Here is a 25,885-nt window from a genome sequence, read left to right as displayed (position 1 = left end):
CAATTTTTCCAAGTCCACTTTCAAATAATACTAAAAACACTTCATGGGTAGCACTGTACCTTATAACTAGCAAGATATTTCTAATTCCCCCTCTCGTCCTTTTTATTATTGCTCTCATTCATTCACTTGAACATAAACACATATAAGCATACATATTTGAATACATTATTGCTATTATTTTTAACAAACTATTGTATGTTAGATGAATTAATAAGAAAAACAAGTTTTCATTTTAGCTAGTCCTTCTTCATTCCTCCTTACTTTATGTAGATCTGAGTTTCTTTTTCTTTTTTTTAACTTTATTTATATAAGTAATCTCTACTGCATGTGGGGCTCGAACTCACAACCCCAAGACCAAGAGTTCTATGCTTTTCCGACTGAACCAGCCAGGTCTCTGTGTAGATCTGAGTTTCTGACCTATATAATTTTCCTTCTCTCTAAAGAACTTCCTTTAACATTTCTTGCAAGGCAGGTCTCCTGGCAACAAATTACCTCAAAAAAATTTTTTTTTCTTTTTCACTTTTGAAGATAATTTCATGAAAGGTACAGAATTCTAGGCTGGCAGGCTTTTTCTCTCGATACTTTGAATATTTCATTCTACTCTTGTTACTCACGTGGTTTCTGAGGGGAAGTTGGATATCATTCTCATGTTTGCTCCTCTACAGCTAAGTTGTATTTTTCCTTTGATTTCTTTCAAGATTTTTTCTTTATGTTTGATTTTCTGACATTTAAATATGACATGCCTACATGTAGTTTTTTTTTTTTTTTAAAGATTTTATTTATTAATTTGACAGAGAGAGACACAGCGAGAGAGGGAACACAAGCAGGGGGAGTGGGAGAGGGAGAAGCAGGCTCCCCGCAGAGCAGGGAGCCCGATGCGGGGCTCGATCCCAGGACCCTGGGATCATGACCTGAGCCAAAGGCAGACGCTTAACGACTGAGCCACCCAGGCACCCCTACATGTAGTTTTTAAAAAAAAAACAAAAAACATTTTTCCTGCTTAGTGTTAGCTTGAGTTTTCTGGATCCATGGTTTGGTATCGACATTAATTAATCAATTAATGACTAATTCTTAGTCATTATTGCTTCAAATATTGCTTCTGTTCCTTTCTCTCTTTCTTTTTATGCTGGTTTCCCATGACATTTATGTTACACCTTTTATAGTTCCACAGTTCTTGGATATTCTGTTGTGTTATTTTTCACCTTTTCTCCTGTTTGCTTTTCAGTTTTGAAAGTTTCCATTGAAGCTTATACTATCTTTACATTCAGAGATTCTTTACTCAACCATGTCCAATCCACTAATGAGCTCATCAAAGGCATTCTTCCTTTCTTTTACAGTGTTTTTGATCTCTAGAATTTTTTTATTTTTTTCTTAGACTTTCCATCTCTTTGCTTATAATATCAGAGAAAAATTGCCAATATTTAATGTGAGAACCTGGGATAACTCTTGGAGTTAAAACTCACAAAAGTCTGAGGGTCCCCCATGAATGGAGATTTTAATTCTCAGAGTTGTCCACTCTGAGCCTCCAGCAATTCATCAATTACAGTTCAGGTTTTCTTATACCATTACTGGTTCCCCTAGAGGTAACAGCTCTGGTAAGTTGTGATTCTCTGTCTTTCTGTCTTCCTAATTTGGGGGAGGGGGGGCATTGGTTTGCCCTGTGACCTCATTTCTCTAATGCATCTTTATTCATCAAAATTATTCATTTTTCAGTTTGTTCAGGTTTTAACTTACTGTTAAACAAGTGGCAACTTGTGGCAACTTCTGAGCTCCTTAAATGCTGGACTGGAAAACAGAAGAACTCACATAGATTTTCTCTTGTATTTTCTTCTCTGAGTTTTCATCTATAAAGTTTTACATTTTTCGTTTAGATCTTTTCATTCATTGAGTTAATTTTTGTATCACATTTGAGGTATGGATCAAGATTGATTTTTTTTTCCTTTTTGCATAAGGCTATCCAGTTATTCCAGCACCATTTATAGAACAGATTATCTTTTCTTCATTGAATTGCTTTTGTATTTTTATCAAAAAATCACTTGACCAGATATGTGTGGGCCTATTATTGGACTCTGTTCCATTGTTCTCTCTGTCTCTTCTTTTTCTAGTATGACACTGAATTGATTACTGTAGCTTTGTAGTAAATGTGGAAATTAAATCATGACCTCCTACTTTGTTTTTTGGTTTGATTCTTCTATTTCCTTTGCTTCTCCATATAAATTTTGGAATCACTCTGTCAATTTCTATAAAAAGAAAAACCCCATTAGAATTTTGTTAGAGGGGGCGCCTAGGTGGTGCAGTTGGTTGTGTCTGACTCTTGGTGTCGCTCAGGTTGTGATCTCAGGGTGGTGAGATTGAGCCCTCGTCAGACTCTGTGCCCAGTGCACAGTCTGCTTAGGACTCTCTCTCCATCTGTGCCCCTCCCCCACCTCCTTGCTCTCATTCTCTCAAATAAATAAATCTTTTTAAAAAAATTTGTGTTTTGAATTTCATTGAATCTATAGACCAATTTAGGGAGAATTATAGAACAATTTGGGGAAGCATCTTTAAAATACTGAGTTTTTTAGGGATGCCTGGGTGGCTCAGTCAGTTAAGCATCTGCCTTCAGCTCAGGTCATGATCCCGGGGTCCTGGGATCAAGTCCTGCACTGGGCTCCTTGCTCAGCAGGGAACCTGCTTCTCCCTCTGCCTGCCAATCCCCTTGCTTGTGCTCACTCTCTCTGACAAATAAAAAAATAAAATCTTTAAAAAATAAATAAATAAAATACTGAGTTTTTCAGTTCATTTCATGAACATGGACTATCTCAGTGTTGTGTAGTTCTTACGTACAGATCTTGCACATTTTTCTTTAAAGATTTTATTTATTCATTTGAGACAGAGAGTGAGAGAGAGAGAGCACAGGAGCAGGGGGAGAGGCAGAGGGAGAGGGAGAAGCAGGCTCCCTGCTGAGCCAGGAGCCCAACATGGGGCTTGATCCCAGGACCCTGGGATCATGACCTGAGCCGAAGGCAGACGCTTAAACGACTGAGCCACCCAGGTGCCCCTTGCACATTTTTTAAAATTTTTTATTTATTTTTTAGTAATCTCTGCACCCAGGTGGGGCTCGAATTCACAGCCCAGATCTTGCACATTTTTAAAGATTTATACCCAGGTATTTAATATCTTCAGATGCTATTATAAATTGTATTATTTTAATTTTTATTATTTTTAAAGATTTTATTTATTTGAGAGAGCGAGAATGAGAGAGAGAGCATGAGCAGGGAGAGGGGCAGAGGGAGAAGCAGACTTCCTGATGAGGAGGGAGCCCAAGAGCGGGGCTCGACTGGGGACTCCGGGATCACGACCTGAGCGGAAGGCATTTAACCAACAGAGCCACCCAGGTGCCCCAATTTGTATTATGTTTTAATTGCCATTTTTAATTTTTTTCTAATGTATAGAGATATGATTGATTTTTATATATTGACTTGCATCCTGCAACCTTGCTATACTCACTTAGTTCTAGTAGCTTTTTTGTAGATTACTTGGAATTTTATACACAGTCATATTGGTCTGAAAATATAAAGTCTTATTTTTCCTTTTTGATCTGATGGTTGTTAATTTCTTTTCCTTTATTTTACTGGCTAGAACCTCCACCAAGATTTTGAATAGGAATGATGAGAGCTAATCTTCTTGCCTTGTCCTGATCTTGGGGATGAGGGTGGGGGTAAGCATTCAGTCTTTTATGATTAAATATGTCATGATTTTTGTAAATACTAAGAATGACGAAGTTCCCTCTCTTCCTGGCTTTCTGAGAGACTTTTTTATCATGAATAATTGTTGAGTTTTGTCAGGTGTTTTTCTGAATATATTGAGATGGTCATTTGCTTTTTCTTCCTTAGTTTATTGATATGGTGAATTATATTGGTTAGTTTTTGAATGTTGAATTAGCCTTGCATTCCCAAGATAAACCCTACTTGGTTATAATCTATTATTTTATGTATTGTTTGAGTTGCTTGTATTTTTTGAGGATTTTTGCGTCTCTGTTTATGAGAGATACTGGTCTTTAGTTTTCCTTTGATATATCTTTTATCTGGCTTTGGTATCTTAATAATGCTGGCTATACTAAATGAGTTGGGAAATGTTCCTTGTTTTTCTGTATTTTTGAAAATCTGGTGTAGAATTGGTATTATTTCTTTCATAAATGTTTGGTAGAATTCACCATGAAGTCATCTTAGTCTGTAGATTTAAATAGATATAGGAGTATGCAAGCTATTGATTCCTTTTTAGATAAACTTCACAGTTTATATATTTCAAAGAATTTGACCATTTCATCTAAGTTATCAAACTTAGGACATAGAGTTGTTCATTGTATTTACTTACTATTATTAAGTATCTGTAGGGTTTATAGTGATATCCCCCTCTCATTCCTGATATTTGTAATTTGTTTCTCCTTTTTTTTTCTTGGTCAGCCTAGCTTATCAATTTTGATCAACAGTAGTTATTATAAGTACTCACTATGTGTCATATACCTTTTAAAGAGCTTTATTATATTCTATTTGAACATCCAAGACTATAAGATACATTCCATTGTTATGCCCTTTTATAAATGAATAAACAGAGGCCAGAACATATTAGGAAACTTGCCTATATATGACAACCAGAATGACAGATCCAAGATTCAGGATCCAAGTCTGTGTGACTCCAAAGCCTTTGCCTTTTTATTTATTTTTTTTGTTTGTTTATTTTAGAGAGCACGCACGTGCACAAGTCGGGAGAGGGCCAGAGGGGAAGGGAGAGGGAAAGAATCTCAAATAGACTCTGCGCTGAGTGCTGAGCCCACTGTGGGGCTCAATCTCATGACCCCAAGATTATGACTTGGGCTGACACCAAGAGTCAGATGCTTAACTGATGGGGCCAGCCAGGTGCCCCCAAAGCCTTTGCTTTTGACCACTCTGGTATAAAGGATGAATCAAAACCAGAAAAGACATATTAAAGGAGTCTTCTTTCTCACGCTGTGACTAGGAGCAAACTTTTCATTTTCATCACTGGACTCTAATATCTACTGTTTTCTGTCTTTGGACCCCTCTCTATAAACAGCATATAATACAGAACCTCTTGTCAGAAGATCTCTGGAGATCTGTTTGCTCCTTCTGTTCAGTGAGGGTCCCTACCAAGGAAAGAGAAAATTTGGAGACTTCCAGTTGCTATAAAATACTCAATAACACATCTTATATTTTCAGAACATAGGATCTTCTGAGGCCTTCCAGTGCCTGGACACCAGAAATAGTTGTCCTGATGCCATCCATTTTTTTTATTGAAGTGTCGTTGACATACAATATTATATTCATTTCAGGTATACAACATAGTGATTCAACATTTATATACATTATGAAATGCTCACCATGATCAGTCTAGTTACCATCCGTCACCATACAAAGTTATTACGATATTATTGACTATATTCTCTATGCTGTACTTTACATCCCTATGATTCATTTGTAAGTTTGTACTTCTTAATTCCCTTCCCTTATTTTGCCTATCCTCCCATTCCTCCTCCCCTTGGGAACCACCAGTTCTCTGTCTGATGCCATTCCTTCTTGACAGATTAGAAATAAAAGCATTGACTCTTTTCCATTTAAAATGTAGGTACTTTCCCCTTATAGGTATAAAATATGCTTTTGAAAATAAAAGCTGACATAGCTTGCTTGTTTCCTTAGGTCTGACGGTAACTGCTGTGAAAGACTCAGGAGAATGGAATTTGGAGGCTGGCGCATTAGTACTTGCAGATGCGGGCCTTTGCTGTATCGATGAGTTTAACAGCCTCAAAGAGCATGATAGAACCAGTATCCACGAGGCAATGGAGCAACAAACCATAAGTGTTGCTAAGGCTGGGTAAGAGTTTCTTTTCTTTAAAATCTACGGGAATAATGAGATTAGTTAACAATGTGATTGTGGAAAAAGGTGAACCTTACTGAACTGCAAGGTATGTTTGGTCTTATCAGGGATTATCAGTTACATTCATCAAGACACACATTAGCATCCCCACGGAGGTGTATGAGGAAGTAAAAATGAGTTGTTGGGACAAAGAAAGGAAAAACTAAAGTATAAATGTAAGTTGACTTAATTCAGGGAGGGGACTTATGAAGAGCTTTCTTTCAATGCAGGATCCAACATATTCTCTCATTCAGTAATGTATATCTACTTACTATGTTAGGAATTTTTAAAGATTCAAAAAGAAATAACATGATTTCTGCTTTCAGTGGCATTCTCCTTATCTATCCTAATAGAAGGTTGATCATGGCATGTGGAAAACTAAATAATAAAATACATTAGTAAAATGAAGTGCCTATTGTGACGCAAGGAGGTGTAGGGGTTGAGGTATGTGAGTCACTTGCAACATAGCACCACTGAGGAGGAAAAATGGGCAAGTCAGATAGAAATCCATTCACCCAGGCCCTGAGATGGTTATGAGAAACTTACCTGGCTACAAAGGCTGACCACCAAGTGGTCTGCCGGATCATCCGAAGGACAGAGCTGGAACTATCTCAGCCCTAATGCTACTATTATAGGTGTGAGGCCAGTTGATCAGGCAGGTGGGCTGCCAGCAGAGTCTTCAAACAGTAGTGGGCATGAAAAGGGATGCTGGTGTATATAGAGTCTGTGAGATCTAATTATATACACTTGGAAAGAAAAAGGGGGGTGTGGGTGGGTGAGAGGATAGAGCCCGTAGGGAAAAAAATGCAAGAAAAAGCTAGGTAGAACAATGACCAGATCTATTCGTTTCATTCAATATACAATGACTCAGTGTATATTCATGAAGAGCCTGCTATATACCAGGCACTGTGCTAGGTCTCCAACCCATGGGCTTTTGGCGGAAGAGTAGAGGCAAAAAAACCCAAAACCTTTCTACTTCAGGAAGAGGTTAGATTAGGGCATCTTCCTTCCCTCCCACAGGAGCTAGACAAAATGGCCCTTCTGGGAGAAGGGTAGAAGCAAAAGCCTTCTTCTCCTGAGGGAAGGGCTGGAAACACTCTTCAGGTCCAGGATCCTGAACCAAGGCAAAACAGTGGTCTGTACCATCGGGAAAGGGACAGAACAACAACTCCTGCCCAAGGACCACCACAGATACATGGCAGGGTTCTGCTGCCACCAGGTGGGAGGGACAGAAGAGCTTACAGCTTTCTAGCCCATCCCATCCAAAAGCAGGCTCATAGACCCTGTCTCAGACCAGGAGCCCAAAAACCAACCTGGCCCCCAAATAAGCCTAACACCTAGTAACAAGCAGTCTGTCAGTGGGGAAGGTGCAGTAATATGGAAAGAGACCCCACTGTGGTGAGTTGTGTGGTGACTGCTGAAAGCTGAAGGTAGAGTAGGAACACTGAGAATGATCTTCCAGCACTGCGCTACAACCCCCATCTAGATGCACAAAGTAACACAGCTCAACAGTGAAAGAATTCGAAATGTCTAGTGCACTGAGGGTAAAGATGACAACAGTGCCAATACCCAGATCAACTGTCAGGGCCTTACAGACACTAATGGCCTTACGCTATACACGAAGTGGTATAATATCATTTGAAGGTAGACTGTAAGAAGTTAAAGATGTAAACTCTAGAACAACCACTAGAAAATGAAAGAGGTGTAACTAATAAACCAGTGGTAGAGGTAAAATGGAATCATAAAAAAATAACAAAAGAATGCAGGAAGAGAAGAAAAGGGGAACAAAGAATAGATGGGACAAATAGAATGCAATTAGCAAGATGGTAGATACAAATTCAACCATATCAATGATTATATTAATAATCACATAAACAATTAAAAGGCAGTAACTGTCAGATTGGATAGAAAAGCAAGACCCAACTAAATGCTGCCTTCAAGAAACTGACTTTAAATTCAAACGCATAGGTAAGTTAAAAGGATGGGGAAGAAATATTCCGTGGAAATACCAAAACCTGACCAAGACATTACAAGAAAATAAAACTACAGAATGATACCCCCATGAACATAAGACATGAAAACTCTTTTCTGTTTTTTCTAAAGTAGGCTCCACACCCAATGTGGGTCTTGAACTCACACTCCTGAGATCAAGAGTACATGCTCTATCGACTAAGCCAGCCAGGTGCCCCATGACATGAGAGTTCTTAATAATACTTTAGTAAATTAAATCCAGCAGTATATTAAAAAGATTTTACATTATAACCAAGTGAGGATCATCCAGGAATGCGAAGTTGATGTAATATTTGAAAATCAATCAATGTGAATTCACAATATTAACAGAATAAAAAAGAAAACATCCCTATAGGTGCAGAAAAAGTATCGGACAAAATTAAATACCCAATAATGATAAACATTATCAGCAAATAGGAAGAGAAGTCCATCTGCCTGTTTAAATATCATCTATGGAAAACTTAAAAGAAACATTTCATACTTTATGATGAAGTGAAATGTTTTCCATTTAAGTTTGGGAGCAAGTCAAGGATGTCCAGTCTTACTACTTCTGGCCAGTATTGTAGTGGAAGTCCTAGTCAGTTTAGTAATGCAAGAAAAAGAAATAAAAGACATTCAGTTTGGAAAGGAAGAAGTTAAAACTGTCTATATGACATGATTGTCTCCATAGAAGATCTCAAAAGAATCAATGAGAGAAAGGGTCACCTGGGTGGCTCAGTCGTTGGGCGTCTGCCTTCGGCTCAGGTCATGATCCCGGGGTCTTCTCCCATTCCCCCTACTTGTGTTCCCTCTCTCGCTTTGTCTCTCTCTGTCAAATAAATAAAGTCTTAAAAAAAAAAAGAATCAATGAAAAAGGTATTAGAACTAATAAATGAGTTTTAAAAAGTCACAGATTGATGTGTAAAAATTAATTGTATTTCTTTGTGCTACCAATGAACAGTTAGAAACTGAAGTTAAAACATACCACTTAACAATAGTATCCACAAATAAGAAATGTTTAGGGATAAATCTAGTAAAATACATTCTAGATTTTTACAATGAAAACTGCAGAACATTGGTGAAAGAAATTAAAGAAGACCTAAGTAAATGGAGATACATACCAAGTTTCATTCATCAGAAGACAGTGTTGTTAAAATATCTGTTTTCCTCTAAGCGACCTATAGAATCTACAATTTCAATTAAAATCCCAGCAAGCTTTTTGCAGAAATCAACAAGCTGATTTTAAATTTTATATGGAAAAGCACAGGAACTAGAATAGCCAAAACAGTTTTGAAAAAGAACAAATCTGTAGAACTTACTTATTTCAAGATTTACTATAAATCTGCAATAATCAAGGTAGCATAGCATTGGTGTAAAGATAGACATAGATCAATGGAAGAGAATACAGGTCCAGAAATAGACTCACAGGTATAAAGTTAGTTGATTTTCAAGAACAATGCCAAGATAATTCAATAAAAAAAGGATAGTCATTTTTTAAAAATGGTGCTAGAACACTTGGATATTTATTTACAAAAAATGACTTGCACATAAATGCTTATAGAACCTTTAGTCATAATCACCCAAGATTGAAAATAGCCCAGAAATCCATCAACTGGTAAATGGATAAACATTTTGATAAATTCATACAATAGAATACTACTAGAAAGATAAAAGAACAAACTATTGATACATGCAACAACATGATTGAATCTTAAAAGCGCTATGTGAAGTGAAAGATGCCAGGCACAATGACTACTTAGTTTATGATTCCATTTATATCATATTCTAGAAAAGGTAAAATTGTAAGAAGAGAAATCAAATCAATGGTTGCCAAGGATTGGCCATTAGGAGAAGAGATTGACTGCAGAGGGGCACCTAAAAAAGTTGGATTTTACTATATGTAAATTATACCACAGTAATCCTTAATTTAAAAAATATGTAAACCCATGTTTTTAATTTTTATTTTTTCCATATATTTTATTTTTAGATTCAACAGACATGAAATCACTCTGTGAAATTGCTATTGAAATTTCTAAACACTTACTTTTTTTGTACTTATCTCTTCCCTGATTGGTAACAGTGTATGGACAGGTACAAGTTCATGGCCCAAGCTTTGACTGCTGCTGGTGGGCTTGGATGGTAAGCTACCATCCATAAGGATGGATGAAGGGAATGGAAAGGAACAACAGTACCAAGGAGAGATGATACATTTATCATTAGTAAAACCCTTTTTTTAACTTGTACTGACATCTTCTAAAGGAAATAATTTTAATGAATAATTTTCAGATTGGATTTCTTTGTCTGTTGGGAAAGGAGACAGTTTATAGCTAGAAAGACGTGTGCTACTCATATTTACAGTTTTAAATTATTTCTCCTTTAATCCATTTGTCAAATATATAATATGTACTGAAAGGAGTTTTGCATGAGAAGCACTTTGAATGCTTTGATCATATGAACTTTTCTTAAGGACTTACTTTTTTGACCATTGTACCACAGTAGATATTGATATTATGGTTATTATTATGGTGAACATTTGTATGATTATCTTTTCAAGATAAAATTCTTCAAATGTTTCTCTTTTGTCTTGGCTACTATCCAGACCTTAATACCTCTTTGAACTGTGGCATGGATCAGACTTGATATTTTAGCCTTTCAGCTTCTTTACATTTATGCAAGAATTTTTATTTTTTGAAGCTTTTTGGCATATCTATTTTACTTAAAGATTACTATAATTTACCACATTCCAGGAATTATAGGATCTTTGTTCTCTTCTAGTTATTATCATTACACTAGTTCTTATTCATCCAGGTGTGGATGTTGGTGGCATTCTGATTTGTTCCACACCCTACATAACTATTTCTGGATTCATAAAGATATTTATACCATTCAATTTTTATCATGCATTTTAAGACATAGTTTGTAAATGTTGCATAACTGTATTATTATGTAATGGTTTGTTTTTTAAATTTCTCCATCTTGAAAGGGTTTCTTGAGCAATTTAGTGAAGATATTTTTTAATTACCTTGTACTAACAGAGCTTAGGTTCCTGTGGTCTCTGGACGTACTGAACAGCCAATTCCCAGGGGTAACAGGGCCACCACATGTGGATGAGTATTTAGCAGTACTGCTTTTGCTTTTGAACATGATGTCTCTAATGCATGTTGGCCTGAACATGTATTTCAACCAGATTTCACATTTTTGACACTGTTCAAGAATTTAAAATTGTATTTAAAAAGATTACACATATAACTTGGATTTGAATCTCTTCCACCTTGAGTTGTTAGGCTCCACATTTTGCAGGCAGAGGATGTGACCTGAAACAACACTCAGGAAGAGCAGATGTTACTGTCCAAGAGACCAAACATCTTTCCTCTGGAATTATTTCCCTGCTTGTTCATTCTTGGTAAAACTCCTTAAAACTGCTACTATCACTACTCAGTAACAACAAATATCCAATAATAACAAAAGCAGTGAATGTCCCTTCACTTAAATAAAACGAAAGTATGGGACGACTGGGTGGCTCATTCCATTAAGCGCCAACTCTTGGTTTCTGCTTAGGTCATGATCTCAGGTTTGTGAGATTTAGCCCAAGCACTCAGTGCACAGTGGGCTTGAGATTCTTTCCCTCTTCCTCTCCCTCCTCCTCTGCTCCTCCCCTGCTGGCGCCCGCCCCCTCAAATAAATAAATAAAATCTTAAAAAATTAAATTAAATTAAAAAATAAGGCAAAACTAAATTGTTAATATTCTTTTCAAAAAATCGAGTGGTTACCATGGTGAAAAGAGCATAAGCTTTGGGGTCAGAGAAACCCACAGTCAATTCTAGTCTCTGTTACTACTTTCTGGTCTTATGCGACATAATTGCCACCTCTGGGCTGCAATTTAGTCATCTGTGGAAGGAAAATAACAATACCCTTCTTTCAGGGATAGTCTCAACTTAGGGTTGATAGATGTCAGTATCCTGGCTCTATGCCTACCATATGGTAAAATTCACAAACATGAAACTTAAAATCTTAACCATTTTTAAGCATACAGTTCAGCCATATTAAGTACATTTAAATTGTTGTGCAAGTATTTATGTACTTTTTAAAAAACTTTGTTTTCTAACCAGTCCTATTAGGTTAGGGTAAGTTAGGACTTACGACTCTCCGAAATTATTTTATTTCATATGTATATGAAAGTTCACAGAACTCCTTGTGTTTCTGAATTCAATTGAGTCTGCAAAATAGTTTCAGAATTATTATACCAACACTGTTGCCAATAACAACCACAAAAAAACCTAATATTCAAGCCTTCTTTGCAGTTTTTCTTGTGCTTAAAATATACTCCACCAAGGTCATATTTGGTCAGAGTGCATATTCAAAGGTTATTTGAATTAATTATTTTCTTTTTTTTTTAGATTTTATTTATTTATTTGATAGAGATCCAGCAAGAGAGGGAACACAAGCAGGGGGAGTGGGAGAAGGAGAAGCAGGCTTTCCGCGGAGCAGGGAGCCCGATGTGGGGCTTGATCCCAGGACCCTGGGATCATGACCTGAGCCAAAGGCAGACGCTTAATGACTGAGCCACCCAGGTGCCCCATGAATTAATTATTTTCTTTGTGTGGTCATATTACTGACTTGATAGACAGTTAGGAATCAGGGTTTTAAATTTATGCTTGTGTTCACTTTTAGAGTTTGCTTTTTTCAGTGTTTTTAAAATTTTATTTTCTGAATTTGTAAAACATATTTCAAAAGTCAAAACAATATAGAAAGCTATACCAATGATATCCCTACCTCTTCCATTCTATTTTTTCCTGTCCTTTATGGATATCTTTTTCATTGGTTTCTGATTTATCTTTCCTATGTTTCCTTTTTTTGCAAAAATAAGCAAAAACACACGGTGGGAGAGGTTGCGTGAGCATGTGTTTGCATCTCTTCTCTTATGCAAAAGATAATATATATATATTTATATACACACACATACACACTCTTTGGTGCTGCTTCAATAATTATATGTAGCATTCTCATTATCATCTTTTCATATGTTTTAGAAATTCTGCAGTTTGGATTTGTATATCCCCTTTCTCCCAAGAGTTTGCTTTAAAGAGTTTTTTAGTGTTCAGGTAGAAGAAACTTTTTAAAATTTACTTGTGTTTTGATATTATTAGTTTCTAGTTTTATGGCATTGTGGCCAGAAAATCTTGTTTGCATTTTTGTACTTTAAGGTACTTCATAAGGTTTTTTGTTTGTTTGTTTGTTTTGGTTTTGGTTTGGTTTGGTTTTTGTGTGTGTGTGGTCTAGTATAAAGACAATTTCATGACTGGCCCATGTATGCTTGAGAAATTCTGTTCTCTGTAATCAGAATGTAATATACACACACGTGAACTATACCTTATAAATGATGTTGTTTAGGTTCCCTCTATCTTTACCTTACCTTTTGTATGTTTGACATGTCTCAGACTGAGAAGGTGTGTTAGTCCCTTATTCTGTGTCTGCCGGGTTCTCTTTGCATCTCTCATAGCTTCTGCTTTCTGGAGGTAATTGCTGTGGCTTTGGCATTTGTACTTCTCTGTCTTCATGCTTTTTGGTCGGAATGTTGCCTTGCCTGGTATCAAGATCATAACTCCTGATTTCATATTATTTGCATTTGCCTAATATATCTTTGCTCATTCCTTCATGCTTAACCTTTAGATTTCAGTTTGTTATTTTTAAAATTTTTTAAATTTTTATTTTTGAGGTGCTTTTATTATATCATGGGGACAGGACCTGTGGACAGAAAAAGCTGCCTCAGTTTGTTCTCTTATATAGAGCATACAGTTGGTCTTACTTTATTTTGCTTTATGAATGACCTGAAAATCTTTTTCTTTTAATGTATGAATTAAGCACATCTACATTTATTGGTATTATCAATATGGTTGGTGTTAACGATTTCATTTTTTAAAAACTTAACTACATTTCTTTTTCTATGTGTTTGGCATTTAGGAAGATTTGTATTTTTGTTATACATTAGGAGTTGGCATACTTTTTCTATAAAGGCCCAGATAGTGAATATTTAAGGCTTTGTGGACCATACCATCTCTTACACACCACTCACCTCTGTTGATTTGGACAGTATGACTACGTTAGTATCTACGATGTAGACAGAGCAAAAGAAGTCATAGGCAATATGTAACTGGATGGATTTGGCTGTGTCCCATTGAAACTTGATTTACAAAACAGGTGAACTGGATTTGACCTGCCACCTGAAGTTTGTCAACACCTGTTCTAGGACTTACCTTTAAAAAAATACCTTTTATAATGCCAGCAGCCCCTTTATCCTCAGTTGGGAGCTTAAAATAGTACCTTTGACTCTGTTATCCATATGGTAATCAACGAGCTTATTCTACTTTCCCCCTCTTCCCTTCTCTTTACTACTAAAAAAAAGATTGTATTATTTATACTTTGACAGGACAGATAACACATACTCTTCTAAATGTACCCCTTCCTATGTTTCAGTCTTTGATCTAAAATTAAATGTCTTCAGTGCTCACCATCAATCCAGAGCATCTCTGACATCTCTTACTTAAATGAAGCTCATCCTCTTAGGAGATTCCCTGAAAAGGGCTCCTGAATACCATACTGAGTTTGTGCCGGTTTCAAACTATTTTTCATAGCTTCAATACTTGAAAACAGCTTGGCTGGATATGAAGACCTAGCCTTACACTTTCTTTCCTGTAGTCTTGCTATGTGTGTTGCTGTTGACAAATACGATACCATTATGATATCCTTTGCTTTGTAGGTGATTTGATTTTCTTGCCTGAAGGCCCAGAAGGATTTTTTTTCTTTTGTTTTAAATGCAATATTTTTACTAGGCTATGCCTCAGTTGATTATTCTTGGTCAGTTTGTCTAGATGTTAGCGAGCCCTTTGAAATATAGAATTCTTTCTGAAAATTTTTCTTGAATTACAGTTTTATATATATAAGCTCTGTCCTTTGTTTTTATTTTTCAGAAATTCTAATTACATATAGTTTAGGTCTTCTTTGCCTAGATTCTGTAGCTACCAATTTGTATCTCAGACTTTTTAGCTCTTTTGTATTTTGTTTTTATTCTCTTGGCATTTTTATTCCTCTTCATAGCACTCTCTATTATATTTCCAGTCTTGTCTCTTTGGGCATCTCAGATTTGAATGTTCATTTCTGAAATTATTTTGTCTTCTCTCTCTCTCTTCCTTTTCTTCCCTGAGTCATCTCCGGATATGTATCTTTTTTGTACTTTTCTGTTTTGGGTTTTTGAATTTCTGACTTGGAGTGTTTTTTCACATATGCAAATGTTTGTTTAAGGATATTAAAGTGAGCAGATCATATACAGATTTTTTCTGCTTTGTGGGTTTTATGGCAGGATTTTGGATAAGGAGTTTTATCACCTGAGGTATTTTGATTCTTATAGTAGTTTTATATGGATGTTGCATGTTATTTCCATTACTTTTAAAATGTCTTATCTTTTTCTAAATCAATAATAGTTATTCTAGGGCGCCTGGGTGGCTCAGTTGGTTAAGCGACTGCCTTCAGCTCAGGTCATGATCCCAGGGTCCTGGGATCAAGTCCCACATCGGGCTCCCTGCTCTGCGGGTAGCCTGCTTATCCCTCTCCCACTCCCCCTGCTTGTGTTCCCTCTCTCGCTGTGTCTCTCTCTGTCAAATAAATAAAATCTTTAATAAAAAAAAAAATATTCTATTGTGATGTTGGTGAGAAGTTTGGAGGATGTACTAGTTTTTAGTTCAGAGTAATCTCAGGCGAGTGCATATTACTTAACAGTGTTTTTTCTAAAGGTTAAGGGGCTGGTTGATGTGTCTTCTGATTCTATTTCTTATTTGTTTAGTAGGATCTTTTTTTTTAAAGATTTTATTTATTTATTTGAGAGAGAGAATGAGAGACAGAAAGCACAAGAGGGAAGAGAGTCAGAGGGAGGAGCAGACCCCCCACTGAGCAGGGAGCCCGATATGGGACTCGATCCCGGGACTCCGGGATCATAACCTGAGCTGAAGGCAGTCGCTTAACCAACTGAGCCACCCAGGTGCCCGTTTAGTAGGATCTTTAATATCCACTGCTTGTCTCCCCCTTCCCCTGATCACCAAGACTCCAGTGACCCTTGCTGGTCACTGCCATCTAATCGAGGAGCTTTCCCAAGAAGGCCACCTCTGCTCTCAAGAACTTTCAGGTCCTTCTTTCTGTTCCCCAGTAGCCACTGCTTTGACCCACAAGGTTTCAAACCTTTTCTCAGTATTTCCCTATTCCATGTGGGACTCTGTCCTTCTAAGAGTGATGTTAGCTATGTTCCACCATCATGAGGAGCCTGTTGGTCTCTTCTTCTTTTCACTTAGTCTCCACTGATCTTTCTATTCCATCATGGGCTCTAAATTAGCTTTGCCAGTTTTTAATATCTATTTGTTGATTTCCATGTAAATTGAACTTTGCAGTATTCTCTCTCACTCTTACTTCTTAGTTTTGTTTTATGGGTTTATTTGCTCCCTTGTTTATCTCTAAGGTCTCTGAAGGATATGTGGAGAAATTTGGATATAAGCAGCTGCCATCATCCTCTAGAAACCTGGAAATCAGCATCTTATTTCTTAAGTTATTCTTTCTCATTTAACTCATACCAACTTTTGCTGTGTATTTTTAAAATATTACCCATGTTTTCTTTGAACCATTTCTAGAAAGAGTAATTGGAGAAATAGTTATCTATAATTATTTTAAAGGGTTCAAATATATAGAAATGGAATTAAACTTTTCTATATCCTTTAGGAATCAATGGCCAGAAAGCAGGGAAGTGTTTTAGAATCCGTACAAGGAAGACCTCTTAGGTTAGAGCTGCCTAGAGGTCAAGTAGGCTGCCTATATGGTTGTGTGGGCCTTCAAGTGTAGACTAGAAAAAATTTGTGTAAGGAATTCAGACATTTAATGAGTAAATAGATAACGTTTAAGGTACCACCTATGAGATGCTGTAAACCTCAGCCATGACAAATGAATTCAGCTGCTGGCTGGTTGATTGCAGAATATGTACATATATAAAATATGGTTTCAGGGGCGACTGGGTGGCTCAGTCGTTAAGCGTCTGCCTTCGGCTCAGGTCATGATCTCAGGGTCCTGGGATCGAGCCCCACGTCGGGCTCCCACTCCCCCTGCTGTGTTCCCTCTCTCGCTGTCTCTCTGTCAAATAAATAAATAAAATTAAAAAAAAAAATGGTTTCAAGTTATATCATGAAATATTGAATGTGATCTATGCTAGATAAGGAACAAGTTTAGGAAACTGCATCAAGAACTCCACCTTTTTTTTTTTTTTTTTAGTGACTACAAGAACACATTGGGTATTGAAAGAATTATAATAATTAAGAGGAAGAGCCTCAGAGCTAGTCTGGCTGGGTTGAGGTTTTGGCTCTACTACCTACTAGCTAATTACTGACATTGTACTCGACTTCTCTTCCTTGGCTTCTCATTGGTAAGATGGTGAGAATTACTCCATTTCAAAGGGCTACTGTGAAAATTAAATGAGTTAATCCATGTAAAGTGCTTCTGATATAACCTGACCTCTAATAAATGCTAGTTAAGTATTATTGTTATAGGCCTCCAGTTCCTTTTAGAAACCCTTGAGACCAAATACATGGCAGAATTCAGATTTTTTTGTTTTCATTTTGGGAAAGTAACACAGTGCATATGTCCTATATTATGAAACCTAGCAGCAGAACCGGAGATGCGCCCTGTAATCAAACATTTTCATTCTATTGCAGTGAAGCTTATGAAACTTCACACTAAATAGAACAAAGACACATCAGTTTAGGTCAGATTTTCCTGCCAAATTAACTATGAACAACTTGCTTTCCCAGAACTTTTTGGAAGGAATATGGACCATTGTCACCATCATCATTAGGCTCCTCCATCTGTCCAGGAACTTTGATCAGTCAGCCAAAACATGATTCTGCTCCAGGATGAAATATCGAGTGCTAGAGGGTGGATGATAACTGGGAAGGCCTTTTAAAGTTATAATGAGAAGAGCTCATGTTACCTGAAGCACACCTTAAGCCTAGGGTACCCCAGGCGGCAAAAGCTGCATCTTTTGATGACTGAAACATAATTTGGAAAATGGGAGTTTGTTCAAAGTAGATATAAAATAGAAGCTGTATTGTTTCATTGCTGCCTTCGTATCAGAAGAATATTCACCTTTAAACCTGCTCTCCCATTATTGTGACTCAGATACTTTCTCTGACTGATTTTGTGTGTGTGTCTGTGGGTCTTTCAGCCTCATTCATCTCTCTTTAGTAGTTAGTACTAACTGTAATTCTCCTATATAAATGCTCGTGCTGATGCTTAAAGCTGTACGATTCATTTTACTTCTTCTTTAGTTGATGTCTAAACTCCTTGTTTTGAAGGGGGGAAAAAAACACCTTCAGGTATATATATGTGAGTAACTTACTACAAGAAAAATAGAAGTCCAGTCCAGTGATTCCTGTGGGCACATGGAGCAACAGAAGGCAGGCCTTTGCATCACCTAGGGCTTCAGGAAGTTTCTGAATGAAAACCTAGGGGGGAAAAAGAGAAAAAAAAATGAACAGAAAATTATAAGTAAAAAGGAAAACCACCACCAACAACAACAACAACAAAAATTGGAAAGGTCCAAGCTGGATGACATGCTTCATGTGGTTCCAGCGTTCAAAACATCGGTTCCAGTGGCACCATTGAGAAGAAGCCGCAGTAATTCCCTACCATGTGTTCATATTTTTGGGTTGTTTTTCAGTTTTCTAAATCCACACACTCCTCGAGAAGCCAGTGAGGCACTTATTTACTGCTCTTGTCACTGTTTTTTTGCTGCCACCCTGGCTTTGGTGAGGGACGCCAGGACCCAGTCCTCAGCTGTGGGGGGATGGTTGCTGGTAGGCTGACAACATCAGGCACATGTTCTGCTTGTTGACAATGAGGACGGGACCGCCTCACCTTGGTTCACAGAGATGTCATTCCCTTTCAGCACATAGTACTATTTGATGAATGAGGTCCGACGGCAGCATTTAAGGAGTCTCACCGTGTTTCTAAGACTTGATGAGTATCCTGTGCCCAGGCTTGCTGGATTTCAGTGTTGGTGGCTTGCAGAATGATCTGCTCAGAAGTCTCTCTGTTCATGAGTGCAGACTTGCTGGGGTCACTGTCCACGTTCTCATCCGGGACCAAGTAATTCATCATGATTCTCCTTGCAGTCCAGGGTGAAGAACCCCTTCCAGAGTAGTTTGCTAAAGGTGACAGTGTGCTCAAAGAGGAACATGTGCCTCTACTTGGTCTGGGACTGCATGCCTGTATCCAGCTCAATCATGTAAAACATGTCCTGCTGCAACAGTGTCTTCAAAAGGCAGCCCACAGAGTGGGAGAAAATATTTGCCAACCATATATTGGATAAAGGGTTAATATTCAAAATATATGCAGAACTCATACAACAAACAATTGGATTAAAAAATGGGCAGAGAACTAAGTAGACGTTTTTCCAAAGAAGACATACAAATGGCCAACAGGTACATGGAAAGGTACTCAACATCACTAACCATTGGGGAAATGCAAATCAAAGCCACAATGAGATATCATCTCATACCTGTTAGAATGGTTATCATCAAGAAGACGAGATAACAAGTGCTGGAAAAGATGTGGAGAAAAGGAAACCCTTGTACACTGTTGGTAGGAATGTATTATTGGTGCAACCACTATGGAAAATAGTATGGAGGGTCCTCAAAAAATTAAAAAAGAGGGGTGCCTAAGTGGCTCACTTATTAAGTGTCTGCCTTCGGCTCAGGTCCTAGGATCAGGCCCCGCATCTGGCTCCCTGCAGGAAGCCTGCTTCTCCCTCTCCCACTCCCCTTGCTAGTATTCCTGCTCTTGCTATCTCTCTCTCTCTGTCAAATAAATAAAATCTTAAAAAAAAAATTAAAAAAGAACTACATGATCCAGCAATCCAATTTCTGGCAATCCAATTTCTAGAAGAAATGAAAACAGGTTATCAAAGAGATATCCTGCACTCCCATGTTTACTGCAGCATTCTTCACAATAGCCAAGATATGGAAACAACCCAAGTGCCTACCAACAGATGAATGGATAAAGCAGATGTGGTATGTGTATATATAATGGAATACATTGAGCCATGAGAAAAAAGGAAATCTGCCATTTATGACAAGGATGGACCTTGAGGACATTATGCTAAGTAAAATAAGTCAGACAGAAAGGCAAATACGATATCAATATGATATCACTTATATATACCATTATAAAAAATCAAACTCATAAAAACAGTAAAATAGTGGTTATCAGGGCCTGGAGGTTGGGGGAGAAGGAAAGATGTTTTTTAAGGGTATAAACTTGCAACTAGTAGACTAGTCCTGGAGATCTAATGCACAGTATGGTGAATATAAACAACAATATTATAATCATCGAACTTGCTAAGAGACTAGATCTCTTTTTTTTTTTTTAAAGATTTATTTATTTTTTTGCGGGGGGGTGGGGAGGCGGAGGGAGAGGGAGAGCCTTAAGCAGACTCTGCACTGAGTGCAGAGCCCGACGTGTGGCTCGATCTCACAACCCTGAGATCATGACCTGAGCCAAAACCAAGAGTCAGAGACTTAACCGACTGAGTCACCAGGCGCCCTGAGACTAGATCTTAATCACTCTCAGTATAAAAAAGAAATGGTAATCACATAACATGATGGAAGTGCTAACTTTCACTACAATGGCAATATATTACAATATATAAGAGTATCAAATCAGCATGTTGTATACCTTGAGTTTATATAATGTTACATGTCAAATAGAATTCAATAAAATAGAAAAAGAAGGTTGGTTTACATGTAAATCACACAGCATGGTATCTGGCACGTGATGAGGTGCTTAACTATAAGTAACACAAGTATCTGTAGCCAAATCTATTTTGTTCCTGAATTTGGGTAGCAAGGAATTTATCAGAAAATTTATCTTACTATATTCAAATTCCTATTTTCAGAAAGCAGGAGTTTGGATAATAAGGGATATCTGTATTTATCTGGTACTTACTAGGTGCCAGGCTTTTTTCTAAGTATTGTACACATAAGAACCCATTTCTTTCTCACAATAGTTCTATATCAGACTGCTATCATTATAACCCCCTTTTTACAAATGTGGAAACTGAGAACCAGAAAAACAGAAGCTGCTTCTTTTGGTGACTGGAACATAATTTGGGGAATGGGAGTTTGTGCAAAGTAGATCTAAAATAGCAGCCATTCCTGCTGTCCCATTCTTGTGACTCAGATACTTTGCTGTGACTGTTTCTGCGTGTGTGTATTTGTGGGTCTCTCAGACTTGTTCAGCTCTCTTTAGTAGTTCAGTTCTCCCCCTTGTGTCCATTCCAGATACCCTCAAAAGAGGGCCACTGAGATTGTCCCTAGTAGATTCATGTAGCAGCAGCTCCGAGGCCTCCAGGTGGCTTGGGGAGGCGCTGGCCTTAGTCAGTCTCCAACCTCGGGCCTAGCCCGCCGTTCACGCATGGCAGTTCTCAAAGAAGGGACTGTGGAGTTCTAGGCTTGACGGACATTCCAGTGGCCGGCCTGTCCGGGACTTCTGTGCACTGAGGACAAAAGAATCACTTAAGGAATACACTGAAGAACAAGTCCTACAACAGTTGTCCCTGCTAGGAGGCTTGTCAGTGCTGGGGAGCGATAGTTTAGGCAGACAGCCTGGTGACTCCATCTAAATAGGAGATGCCTCTGGATGAGGAGAGTCTTGAGCTCAGTGGGTCTCAAAGAGCTAGATAAAAAGGGTGGTGGGGTTTATAAAGACACTACTTTGTCATGCGTGGTCAAGCTCTGTGGTAGTTTTTACAGTTTGTCCCCAGATCACATCTACACCAATTATGTGATATTTTTCCTCCAGCTGAAGGAATTGTCCTTTGACATAATGTCGCTTAGAAAACAGTGCAAGAATAGCACATACTGGCTTTGCTCTTGGGATGGCTGTCAGGTGTGCCTTTGGTGCACCATGTGCTTGTATCATTTGCTCGGTGGTGGGAACAACGGAAACATCTTCAAGTTCCCCTGTGGCTCATGTTCGTTTTCCTTTTTTTTTTTTTTTTAAGATTTTATTTATTTGAGAAAGGGAGAGACAGAGCACGAGCAGGGGAGAGCGGCAGGCAGAGGCAGAGGGAGAGGGAGCCAATGCGGGGCTCGATCCCAGGACCCTGAGATCATGACCTGAGCCAAAGGCAGACGCTTAATGACTGAGCCACCCAGGCGCCCCTCATGTTCATTTTTCATGGCACTTAATCTGTGTGTCACTCTACAGTTTATGAAAGAGTTGGATCTGCCTCCAACAGTGGCTCATCTAATTTTTTGGCTAACAGTTTTCAGAATCTTTAGTTCATTCTCTCCCTAATTAGAAGCCTGTTAATCTTCCTGATGCAAAGTATACAGTTATTTGCCAAATGCAGGGCTCTTGAGAAAATGTCTCTAGAGACATAAAGCATATCAAGTTGTTAATTAGCAAGCAGATTAGAAGGGTTAAGTGTGAAAAGGGAATACTTAATCATGTATTCTACCAAAGTAAAATAAAGATATCTGAATTTTACCCTTAAAAGACCTTACCTACTCCTCACTCCTCAGTTCAAAGCCTTCTTCATTTGGCCAGCAATGCAAAAGCCATCATCATCCAGATGTTCTGGGCCCTTTTTTTCTGAGAACACTTCAAGTTTTTCTTTAAGATGTTTGATACCTTACAACATCATATCTAGGAATTCTTAAATGTGTCTGCTTTTGCTTTTTCTCTTTCTCTCATGTTTCAAGTGAATAAAGTCTGATTGCTTTGTGAAGGAATTTTTTTTATCTGAATTACAATATCCTTTAAGGATATCAGTATGAACCACTGAATCAGAATATCTGGCTGACCTCCAAGGTTGCAGGGAATTTCTGAGGTTTTTTGTTTGTTTTGTTTTGTTTTATTTTGTTTTTAATGTGTCCCTTTGCGCACACTACACAGAGTTAGAATTCCAGGGCAGGGTGTCAGTAGACTCCTAAGTAATAGAGGATTCCTTTGCTATTTGCGAAGGACCATTGTAGGAAAAAATCTGATATCGCAATTATATATTTGGTGCTGTTCCTCAGTCTAGATTTTAAAAACAAGCATGATAGCAATGTATTGTTTTGCTCAATAAACGTATTTGGAGCACTAAGCAACGTCATGCTCTCTGCTAGCTACTCACAAAGATGAAAAGACAAAGCCTCTGTCCTCCAGATGCTCAAAACTTTGTAGCAAGACCGACAAGTAGACATTTATTGTATGTGCGATTCTACCAGTCATAGAAGAGCCACAGCAGCAGTCCACTCAGCTGATCTTCAGTTTTCTAGGCCACGCCCAGCCTACGCATCAGACTCTCAGTGATGGGACCTGGGAATCTATATTATTAAAACCCACCTTGGTTCTCATTGATGAGCCAGGCTTAGGAACCCCTGCTCCCAGGTAAGATTGCTCTACACACCAGGCAACCTGTCTGCCTCTTCCTCCAGACCTTGTGAAGCCACATTTCTGAAGGCATCCTCCTCAGGTCAGCCTCAGGTTAAGGCGGGGAGACAGGGAGAGGTGGGAACAAGTCCGTCTACCCAAGCCCGCTGAGAGCGCTCTGACTCCTAGGGGACTGAGGAGGCTCTGGGACAAGTCGAGAGGTGTCCCTTGGAGGCCTCCAAGTTGCCACCAGGATGTGAAAATGGTTCACATCATGTACTTTGAGAGTTTGTGTTCTTTCTAGATGCTCTATATGAGCAGTACTTTGACTCCCGTCGTGGCTTGTGACTTTGTTACCCTTCATTGAATCAATCTAGAGTAAAAGGCAATTTGTTAACTTTATCAACCTTATGGAAAAGCAGGAGAGGGTGTGTATACCTAACATTGAAGATTACCAAATATGTATGTAAAGGATTGTGAGAATATCGTTAACATATTTTTATTTTGTACATTTTTGTGAGGCTTTTAACCCCATTTTTAGGGTGCTAATAAGTTGTTTATTTTTTATTTTTTTAAAGATTTTATTTATTTATTTGACAGTGAGAGACACAGCGAGAGAGGGAACACAAGCGGGGAGTAGGAGAGGGAGAAGCAGGCTTCCCGCAGAGCAGGGAGCCCGATGTGGGGACTCGATCCCAGAACCCTGGGATCATGACCTGAGCCGAAGGTAGTCGCTTAACCGACTGAGCCACCCAGGTGCCCCAAGTTTTTTTTTTTTTTAATTGAGAGCCCTATACTAAAAATGTTGGATGATCTAGAAACATGTGACTGTTGCATTGCAGGCTGTTGTTTGGCCTGATTCTTTTGGTGAGGAGACCGCTCAAACATTGGAGTAGTTTTTGCCACAGCCAAAGGATCTGGTGCTCATTAGAGAGATTTGTTATGTATCACTCAGGGTAGGCTCACTGCTGTAGCAGACAGTGGCTTAACGCAGTCTAAGTTGTGTCTTGCTCATCTGTGTGGGGAGAGGAGTTGTTCTAGCCCATGAAATCACTCAGGGGCCCTGGCCCCTTCCATTCTAGAGCTTTTTAGCTTTCAGGACTGGTCCTGAAGAACATTGGCATAATGTTGCCAAGGTTCATCCAAGTTGTTGCATGGACCAATAGTTTGTTCCTTTTCATGGTTAAATAGTACTCCATTATATGACTATACCACAGTTTGTTTATCCATTTATCAGTTGATGGAATTTTGGGCTATTTACACTTTTTGGCTATTATAAATAATGTTACCAAGAAGATTCACATCCAAATTTTGTGTGGATATATATTTTCATTGTTCTCAGGTATATAATAGGAGAGATTGCTGGCTCATATGGGAACTATATTTAACTTGTTAAGGAACCATCAAACTGTTTTCCAACACCCCTGTACCAGTTTACAGTCCCTCGAGCTGTGTAAGAAGATTCCCATTTCTCTACGTCCTTGCCAACACTTGTTGTCTTTGTGATTATAACAATCCTGGTGTCTAAAGTAGTATCTCACCTGTGGTCTTGATTCGCATTTCCCTAATGACTGAATTACTGAGCATCTTTTCACCTGCTTATTGGCCATTTGTGTATCTTCATTGGAGAAACATCTATTCGAATCCTTTGCCTATTTTTGAACTGGATTATTTGTTCTTTTATTGTTGACTTTTAGGAGTTATTTGTATGTACTGGATATAAGTCCTTTCACAGATATATGATATGCAAATAATTTCATTCTGTGGGTTTTTTCACTTCTTTGATGGCATTCTTTGAAGCACAAAGTTTTTAATTTTGATGAAGTCCATTTTATCTGTTCTGTCTTTTTTTGCTTGTACTTCTGGTGTCCTCTTTGCCCCAGGTTGTTTTACAACTTGAAAGCAATGGAGGCTTTCTTTAGAGTGAGGTGGTGGTTTCTTGGGCAGCACAGATCCCCTGGAAACAGGCCTCTCATCTCTTTGCTTCCCATCAATTGCATGTGCCAGGATCCAGAGTTCTTTTCTTCACATATTCCTCGAGCCTGGTTTGTTGGGTTTTTGTTTTCTTCTTTGCCTTTGTCTTAGTGTGGGCTTCTATAACAAAATACCATCGACTGGGTGGCTTCAACAGCAGACATTTATTTCTCACAGTTCTGGAAGCTGGAAGTTCAAGGTCAAAGTGCTGGCAGATTCGGTTCCTAGTGAGAACCCTCTTCCTGGCTTGTAAACAGCTGCCTTCTCCCAGTGCTCACATGGTTTTTCCTTGCTCTGTGTGTGTATGTGTGTGTGTGTGTAGAGAGAGACACAGAGAGAGAGCTCTGGTCTCTCCTCCACTTCCCACAAGGACATTTATCCCATTATGGGGGCACGACCCTCCCTAAGGCCCCAACTCAGTATCACATTGGGGGTTAGGACTTCAACATGTGGATTTGGGGGAATCACAAACATTCAGTCCATAAAAGCTTCCATTTTTTTTTTATTGTGGTTAAAAAAATACATAACATGAAATTTACCACCCTAATTATTTCTAATTACTGTA

General features: G+C 38.3%; 1 protein-coding gene across 3 annotated transcripts in view; it reads left to right on the top strand.

Annotated features, from left to right (window-relative positions):
- MCM9 (minichromosome maintenance 9 homologous recombination repair factor) overlaps nucleotides 1–25,885 on the top strand; it is a 95,200-nt gene that overhangs the window by 48,104 nt on the left and 21,211 nt on the right. For all 3 annotated transcript variants that reach the window (XR_014147921.1, XM_081828877.1, XM_081828876.1), the window contains one exon: nucleotides 5,694–5,868. Coding sequence is in view for 2 of the 3 variants with exons in the window: in XM_081828877.1 (XP_081685003.1) it covers nucleotides 5,694–5,868 (175 nt within the window). In the remaining variant the exon portion in view is untranslated. The remainder of the gene's footprint in view (nucleotides 1–5,693; nucleotides 5,869–25,885) is intronic.

The sequence above is a fragment of the Leptonychotes weddellii genome, chromosome 8 (genome assembly GCF_054177405.1).
Source record: "Leptonychotes weddellii isolate Sample4059 chromosome 8, ASM5417740v2, whole genome shotgun sequence".
Lineage (NCBI taxonomy): Eukaryota > Metazoa > Chordata > Mammalia > Carnivora > Phocidae > Leptonychotes > Leptonychotes weddellii.
This window is presented reverse-complemented; position numbering and strand designations above follow the sequence as displayed.